The sequence below is a fragment of the Quercus lobata genome, chromosome 4, assembly GCF_001633185.2.
Source record: "Quercus lobata isolate SW786 chromosome 4, ValleyOak3.0 Primary Assembly, whole genome shotgun sequence".
Taxonomy (NCBI): Eukaryota; Viridiplantae; Streptophyta; class Magnoliopsida; order Fagales; family Fagaceae; genus Quercus; species Quercus lobata.
In genome coordinates, this window is record NC_044907.1 from 33,809,791 (window position 1) to 33,819,327 (window position 9,537).

General features: G+C 32.0%; 1 protein-coding gene across 1 annotated transcript; it reads right to left on the minus strand.

Annotated features, from left to right (window-relative positions):
* Window positions 1–5,616: 5,616 nt before the first annotated feature.
* LOC115983314 lies at window positions 5,617–8,397 on the minus strand. Its single transcript, XM_031105962.1, has 2 exons — window positions 8,329–8,397; window positions 5,617–6,353 (listed from the first exon to the last, which is right to left on the minus strand). Exons 1-2 carry the CDS (start codon window positions 8,333–8,335, stop codon window positions 5,704–5,706), a joined length of 657 nt encoding a protein of 218 aa, XP_030961822.1. The 5' UTR covers window positions 8,336–8,397; the 3' UTR covers window positions 5,617–5,703.
* Between the last annotated feature and the right edge of the window lie 1,140 nt (window positions 8,398–9,537).

Here is a 9,537-nt window from a genome sequence, read left to right on the forward strand (position 1 = left end):
ACATATCAATTCATATGCAATTAAAGATAGCTAGATTAGACAACATACACAATCTTATATACAGTATTTAGCATTGATTTGCATGTATTGTGTGCAACTAGTAAGTGTACAAAGTACAAAAAAGGTGAATTGTAGATAGTATTCAAACAACTTTTCTACATCATCAATCACATTGGTTTGAAAATGACTATAACCTAAAGATTTACATCATATAACTCCCACATCTCCCAGAAAACGAGCTTGCAATCATGTAAAAGCACTTTGATTTTTTTTGCTTTTTCCTTTTTTTTTTTTTTTAAGCACAATCAAAAATATCATGCATGGGCATATAGGAGGTAGAAAAGAAAATAACCTGAATTCAATTTTATTTTTTTATAAAATATAACACCTCGTTTTATCTTGTTGTATAAGTGTTACACCTCATCGAGCATAGCTTTTATGATTTATGCACAAGTGTTCATGATTGGCAAGTAACAGTGGTGAGATGATTACTTATGCCTTTCTCCTAGGATTTTCTAGTCCTTACAATCAAAAGAGTGTGACATCAAAATCAAGATCGTTTGTTTAAAGACTATAAACAACTCACACAATTAAGTACTAGATAGCACAAACTAGCAAAGTGCAAAAAGTAGCTCATCAAATCTAAGCAAGGTACACAGTCATAAATGCAAATTTCATTGGCTAAACTTAATCACACACTAAGTGATGTGCATACAAAAAAATAATTTTTGGATTGTCAAATTTTTATTTTGACCACAACCAAAAAGTACACCGATGCTAAATAAATAAAATGCAAAAGCAATTCTTGACAACATGTAAGGCAAAAACAATGCTCAACTAAGCCATAAAGGATACACAAATAAGAAATATCAATTTCTAAATTAACCCATGATTACATGTACAAACTGTGACATAATCATACAAAATTAGAGATATCTCATGCACTTAGTTAAGGAACACACACTTTCTATGTTTTTTCACAATGTCAAGCATGTTCTAAGTCAAGTGCGAGATATTATAATTCATGTAATCCTCAAGAAAAATAAAGCAAAACACATAATAAAATATTTTTGTCTTTTCGAAAATTTTCAATGTTTTTGGATTTTGTTTTTGAATAAAAAAATAACCTAAGAAATAAAACAACCAAAAACTGAAAGAAAACATGTCCACAACTAATTGAAAGGATTAAATCAGGGACAAGTAAACAACACTAATCTTAGAAAATCTTTTCTCCACCATACAGCATGCATCTTTGGCTTTGTAGGTGAAAAACCTTAAGAAACAAAGTGTCTTTAAGGGATTGCACACTTCTTCTGAGAGAGACCTAAATCCTACAATTTCCTTTCACAAGCCAACAAGCTTAAATCTTTCAAAAGTATATGAAACAATTTATCTGGACTTGTAGTAGGAGATATATCATCATAGATTGTTTGTTTGTTTAGACCCCTAAAAACACAGATTGTTTAAATTTCAATTTATGATAGTTAGGATGAATGTGACCACAGATACCACAAAAGTGACAAACATGAACAAATTTAGGAACATCGGTATTCCTAAAGAGGTTTTTGGTCATAGGCTTTGGTTATTGCCTCAACAAACAAAAATTTGGTCTAGTGTGACCAACAACACCACAAAGGTGGCAGGTAGGCACAAAAACATATTTCTTTTGCAATGTAGTAGTAGGTTTAGACATAGGTTTAAAAACTTTAGCATCTATATCAAAACTTTTACCTTTGTCTAACCTAGCAAAATAAGCCTTTTGTTTTTTATTCCTCTTAAAAGGAGGAATATAAATTTTGTCATCTTTAGGCTTAGGAGGAATAGAAATAGATATATTATCACCAGCAAGTTTGGTATTAGAAAAATTTTCAAGTTTGGTATTATACACCAACGTAGAGCAAGGCAAAAGAAGAAAAATATATGGTGCCAAAAATTCTAACTAACTACCATCACTAATAAACTGGAACTAATTACATTAGGACATGTGGTCAAACTCTGTAACTATTTTTGGTATTAGCCTCTACATGTGCTGACCTAGTGACTTCATTAAGCTTAACTCTGTCATTTGCCCAGCATCATTAAATGACATTGCTATTTCTTCTTTATTTCCTTTCATTTTCTTCAAAGCATCACAATTTGATCTTTTAACAGACGAAAACTCAATTGAGAAAGTTGTTAGCTTAGATAAAAAAATTTGTTTTTACTAGGCTGTTCTTATATCCAATCAAGCCTCTTTAGTGACTCATATTGTTGGGTTATAGATTGACTTCGATTAATTAATTCAATTGCTCAAGTTGATTAATTAAGTTAAATTACATGTAAATCATGGAGGCATCAACAAATCACCAAATAAACTAAGTGCAACAGAAATTAAATTGACACTATGATTTGTTGACGAATGGGGAAAATATCATGCAAGGCAAAAACCCCACCAGGTAAATTTCATGTCATCACTCCTAGCCCAAAAATCCACTAATAAAAAATGTGCAGTTACAAGTATAAGAAATACTACCACTATCTTGGACTATCCCAAAATAACAACCTATAGTTGAACTTTTACTCCAATCTCTAATTGGACTTGATCTTGTAGGGATTTTTACTTCCATTGCACGGTCCCCAATACGTTACTAACTCTGTACAACTAATTAATTGTTGTTGGATGCAAAGTTCTTCACTCCAAAGCACATTGAAGATTTAAAAGAATTTGGTTACAAAACCCTAAAGCACACAAAAATGCAATAGCTTCTCACGGAGTGTGTGAGTTCTCTGATTGAGTCTCTGTGTCTTTGGTGACTTTAAAATAAAACTTTTATATGATTTAGAGGTTTGGTGAAAGAAACACTAGCAATTCAAGTCATCATGGGCCGAAATTCAAATCTAAGAATTATGAAATTGCCGAGCTCGATAGATTGAAAGGTGTCGATCTTGTGTCGAGAATCCTTCATTAAGCCTTGATAGATACTAGTGTCGAGACTAGTGTCGAGCTTCACTGAATCAGCTTTTCTTCGTTCAATCTTCATGTCTTCAATGATACCACTTGTAAAGTAAACTTCACATACCTATTGATACATTAAACCTAACTTAGATCTAGCCAACTGCAAGTAAAGTGCACTTTGTATAAGTCAATACGTAGAAAGTATGACCCTAACATATATTCATGATGTGTCTATAGGGCTCTAAATGCCATGGTTCATTTTAAACATAAGCACAAATAATTTTTTTTTTTAAAGAAAAAAATGCTAAGATATGGTGGGCCTATTTTACAAATGGGCATGAATTTTAAATATGTAAATCATGTAGTGATTCACCTAAGTTTCAAGTACACATTTTATTCAAAACCCTCTTTTGAAAGAAATTGAGCTTGAGGCATTGATGGTACACAGGGTGAGAATAGCCCATGAGTCAAAACGTAAGCGAGAAGAGTTGACTAAGATCTTGGATCTAAAAATTAAAAATAAATGGGGCACATATTCATTCAAGCTATCATTCTCTAAGACAATAACACCTCAAGTCTTATAAGCACATCTCTCGTCATTTTAGAGTTCACTCGTTAAACAGGGGAGTTACCGGGAGCGAATGGAAGGATGGTTACTGTAAAATAGCCACGAATGAGAGGTTTGCTCAAATAGTTAGAGGAATATAAGTTCTAATACCATTTGTTGGGTCCCAACCTAGTATCGTGTGAATTAAGAAAATCAACTAAGACTTTTAGTAAAACCTCTTGCTTTTCTTTGCGTTCAACACACAATTTTTATTCTCAGTTTCTCACTATGCTCACACTATAGCAACAACTTTTTTTTCTTTTTCTTTTTCTTTTTCACTTTGCAACATTAATCAAAACCCTACAAATTTTCCTTGATTTCCACACTAATGGTATGTTTGGATTTAGGGGGAGGGAAGGGGAGTAAAGTAGATTTAGCACAAAATTAGCTTATATTTTAGTCAACTCAACTCTACTCCCCTCCACTTTCCCTCCTTTCCCCTTTTATCCAAACAGGTCATAAGAGTTCAGTTGGTTGAGGGATGGAAAAGTGGGAGGATATAAGAGATTCTAGTTTCTCTTATTTGAGTTTGGTTAGGAGGTGGAAAAGTGGAGTGATGAAAACTAGTTTATTTGCTTGAGGAGAAAAGTGAGAGAATGGAAGATGTAGTTTACATAAATTTACTTTTTGTATCCTTACTACATAATATATATGAAATAATTTATTTATACTTATTAAATATTACTTATTATCAATTAAAATTAATAAAATGACATCTTAAAAAATTAACACATTACACATTATTTTATTTTTTTTCTTTGTAATTAAATTTATTATATTTTGTTAAATAAAAATTAAATGGAATCGTCCAATAAATGCTTCCATGTTGGGGGAAAATCATGGACCTTTGCTAATTGAAAAGGAATAGCACAAAACACGAATATACAAGCAGTGAATCGTATTGTATGATGATAGAAATGCCACGTTAAAAAAATAATAATTAAAAATCCAGCAAAAGACGTTAAGGACAAAAGAAAACAAAACAAATCAACGGACAGATGTAGCAGTTGAGGTGTTGAACATTGTAAGTGAGGATAAAAATATAATTGTAAAGACTGAAGCAAAAGAGACCAAAATTTCTCAAGTTTTCTCTTCAAATGGGAAAATTGATTTTTGGTGCTCTTGATCCCACCAAAATCTCACCTCTTTTCCCTCTCAACCAAACGACCAAATATACCATTTTCTCTCCCCTATTTTCCATCCCTCCAATAATCACTCCAACCAAATTCAACTCAAGTCACAATTGGATTTTGAGATAATTTCCTAACACTTAGGACATACGGATTTTAAAAGTGCTATGATGGTTGAATTGGATAATTAATTTAGATGAGGCCGAAGTCATAACCTTAAATCTTAAATTCTATAGGGATAGGGGTAGTGATTTGAAAATCTAAGGGCTAGGTAATTGCTTCCCTAACTTAGCAAATCCCTCCTCCTGGTACAGTAACACAAGTTGAAGCAATGGCAGCAAGAAGAGCTGTTAAGTTCGCTTAGAAGTGGGTATCAGAGAAGCAATTGTTAAGGGTGACTCAAATTTTTTTTTTTAAAGAGAAGCTCTAAACCATCATTTACTTTGCATGGCCATTTAATTCATGGTGTAAAACTTCAAGTTTCTCATTTTTCTTGTATTAGTTTTTCCCATGTTCACCGTCAAGAGAACACAAGAGCACATTCTCTTGTAAGAAGAACAATCACATTGCCCAATTTACTTGTTTGGGTTGAAGATGTGCCACTAGATATTCTTCATATTGTTTAGACCAATTTGGCCTCTTTGATTTAATGAAATTGATGCATTTCTTCTTTAAAAAAACTGGGGACTTGGTATGGAAAGTAATCCTTCCATGTGGTACTAAAAACCCTAATTTTGAAAAATGATCTCCTAATTTGAAGGACCATACTTGATTTGTGAAGTTTCTAATGGAAATGCATACAAGTTGATGTATATCAATAGGAATTAACATCTTAAATCGATAAATAGAGTATATTTGAAACATTACAAGCCAAGTATGAATAAAATGGATCCACAACATAAGAGATCCTTGGTTGTAAAACTTATTATACAAGCCAACTAATATTTTAAGAATAATAGTAGTAGAGGTCTTTCAATAGTAATTAAGAAAATAGTTATAAGAGTGATAAGCTGAAAACAAAGCGTGAAAAGTTAATCATAAAATGCACTAATCAGACCACTCCAATCAATTGAAGGTTCTTTACGAAGTTTCTCAATTTCTTGGCTTTCTTTCTGTAAAAGCTGTTCATTCTCTTGAAAACCATTGATCCCTGTGTCAATGCTACTTTTGTTTTGAGAATACACATTTTGGAAAGAGGGCATCTCCTTTATCATCTGCACTTCATAATCTAGAAGTTTCTTCTTCAGTTCTTTATGTTCGGAAACCATCTTTCGCATCTCATCTCGTTTGGGTTGAAATGCACTCCTGTAAGTCTCTAGAGTTCCAACATGTACACTTCGTTTTTTTCTAAGTTCAGCTCTCTTTTTCTCTTTTTCAACTGCAGTGTTTAAACGATTAACTTCCGTATCGATCTCACTATTGAATTTCTTTAAACGGTTACACCTGTCGTGTCCAAGGATACTGGTTTTGTCAACCAAGAGTGCAGCAGCTTTTCTGAACTTGGATAAGAAATCCTCATTCAAAAGAACAACATCAACCGACATATTGAAGAAACCTTTAATATCTGCGAGGGACTCTGTTGTGGCATTAGAAGAGGAAGAGGCAGACTTGAATACTTCTTCCATTTCTTCAAGAGATTTAGAGATATTCTCTAAGAGCTTATAAAACTCCTTAACATTGTCTGCAGAAGTGTAAGAAGATCAAAGCATGAAATTCAATATACAGGGGACAACAGAAAGATCAATGAAAGATAATTCACCAAACATCAGAAAAGTAGGCATAAAGCCTAAACTACCACGGACATGGATGTAACTTCATTAGTAAATGCCATATAAGTAAATAACTCTTCCACCAAGAATCGGATTACAAAAAAGAGCCTAAGTTGGGGAATTGCTTATTTACGGTAGTTTATTTGTACCTAGTTTATTATTTTGGTAACATTTATGTTAAATGTCTTACAAAAAACTTAAAGTTGAAGTAGTTTATTAAAAAAAAAAAAAAAAAAAGAGACAAAAAGTAAAAAACTAATTTTTTTTTCAACAATTCCCAAACGAATACTGGTATGAACTAATCCAATAAGAACCAAGTCAAACTATCATAAATATAGTTAAATGTTAAAATTTATCACCAAACAACTTAAGTTTTTATTTATTAGGCTGGTAACCACGGCAAGGACATAAATCTCCACCCCGGAGTTCTTGAGACTTGGTATATAAAATTAACTCTCGTGTTTAAAGGATACTTCCCCAAATACAATGAGCTGAATCATCTAAGGCTGTTGCCGTTGGAGTGAGAGTCCTAAATTCAATTGTACTATATTTATTCTCTATAAAAGGGAGGAAAGACGGTTCCAACCATTTTCTAAATGATCAGAAAAGAATTCGAAGTACTTTAGATAAGATGGGAATTGGGATTTTGCCTCCAGGATATCAAGCTTTCATCCACATATGAGTGCAAGTATATGACTCTGTCTTTGTAATTCTTGGTCACCCGGGCCAACGAATGAAAATAGGCAAAACACATAGTTGTATTAATTAAAGGAAAAACTTTAAGATCACAACCATTTCGCACTTATTTTTACAACTATCTAATGTGGATGAGTGTTAGTAGTTAAAAAAAATAAAAATTGGTGGGTTCAAGTAAAATTGACAAACAACCGGTCACAGACTGCTATATAGTATAGTTGTAAACATGGGTGTAAAATTAGTAGTCAACCTCTTATCAATGAGTCAGGTTGGGTACATGTGGTGGAGGTTTCTGGCAGCTTGGGGAGGTGGATTTTTCTGTTGAAATAAAATTACAAAAAGAAACTTACAGAGAGAGAGAGAGAGAGAGAGAGAGAGAGATATTTATAAAATTTCTTGTATTTTTTAAATTAAAAAAATGTAAGTAAAATTTCTTGTATAGAAAATTGGGAAAAAAAGAAGTCAAAACTACCTATTTTAATGCAAAATAGAGCTGGACAGAAGGATCAACGTTAGTAACAATTGTGAACTAGGGACTAAAGTTACAAAAACAAAACTTATGAGCCAAATTTGACAACTCAACAAACTGAAAAGATATAATTTGTAATTTTGTCAAATGTTTATGTTCTTGTACGGCTGTGGCAAGCCTTCCATTAATTTCCCAAATGGTAGTAAACAATAATCTGTAACATAGATGGGAAGAGACTGAGACAAAAACAAATACAGAAAGAAAAAAAAATACCCTATAATTTCCATCTTAATAATATGATGATACTTTTCCATTCTATATGCCCACTTTAGCTCGAAGTATATATTCAAGAAATCACCGTTATTTTAATACTTTAATCTTTTGAAAGCGTAGTTGAGAAATTAAAACAACTCCGGATATTAAAATATTTATGTATAAAAATAACATTTTTTAATATCGCGCACTCTTTTTTTTCTTATCTTTGTGGGTCAAGAACTCAATTTCGGAAATTTGAAGTTCCCTTCATACACTTTTTTTTTTTTTTTTTTTTTTTTTTTAGAATCCTCTTCATACATTTTAAGCATATGCCATCAAAGATTTCCAAAGTGGGCAATAAAAAATCACAATAACGACGTAGTTTTAAAAATATTGACAGTAAAAAATATATATATATTGAAAATGAAACAAAATAAGAAAGAAAACAACAGGATGAGAAAACATACCGTCCATGTTGCTATTGTCAGACCTGTCTTAGGAATTAGTTTCTTTTTTTTTTTTTTGATGGGATTAGGAATTAGTTTCTTGAAATGCCTTCTTCTTGGATAGGAAAAAAAATGATAATTTACATTATTTATAGAGAGAAATCAATGGTCATGTTGCTCCACGACCGTACAATAGGACTTCAAGCATCTTGGAACCCGTACGTGCGATTTGCTGAAAGGAAAGAATAATTAAGGAATGGGGATGCAAGAGACAAGAATGATTGATGCCTATTTTGTTTGGAGAGAAGAGAAGAATCGAAGGAAGGTATTTTCCTTCACTATGATAAGATTATTGAAAATAATATTATTGTGGTTATTGTGTATTGGCTCAAGTGACCAAATTTAGTGTAAAGCTTGTCTAGAGCTAAATTTAGACCTTTAAAATCTACATCTCTATAAACCTTGCATAGAGTTGATTGTAAAGTAGTATTCTTCACTTGCACGCCCAATCCTAGGGTATTTAAAGGAGGTTAAATCCTAGATTAAACACACATTAGTTATGGTTAATTGACTTGTATAACAAGTAGCATTTTTAGCTTGCATATCAAGCAGGATTGGGCTTGACCTAGACTATTGGGCTTAACATATCTCTAACAAAGACAAAGTCTTGTTGAAGTTGATGGGTTGATGGGACTTCAATAGTATCATAGCACTTTACGCATCAAGAAACTTCACAAATAGAATCGTACGAGTGATTTTTTGGAAGGAAAGAATAAAGAAGGGATTCGTATGCAAAATAAAAGAAGGATCAATGCCTATTTTAATTGGAGATTAGAGAAGAATCAAAGGATGTTATTTTCTTTTGGGGTTCACAAAAAAAAAAAAAAATAATAATAATAATAAAATTATGATAAGACAAAGCATTATTAAATTTGATAGATTAACAAATTCAAATGCTTTTATGTTATCATATATATATATATATATATATATATATATATCTTAGGTGCATAATATTTTTACAATAAATCTTAGGTGACAAACTATTACTAATTTTAATCTAGATACACCACTAACATCACTCTTTTACCCACCATTAACAAACTTGCCACATAGAATTTGTTGTAAAAATATTATGGACATAGCATTTCTTTATATGTGTAGATTTGTCCTCCCTTCTAATAAGAAATGATTTTTATTGACTTGTCAAAAGTTCTTCCTACCTTTAAG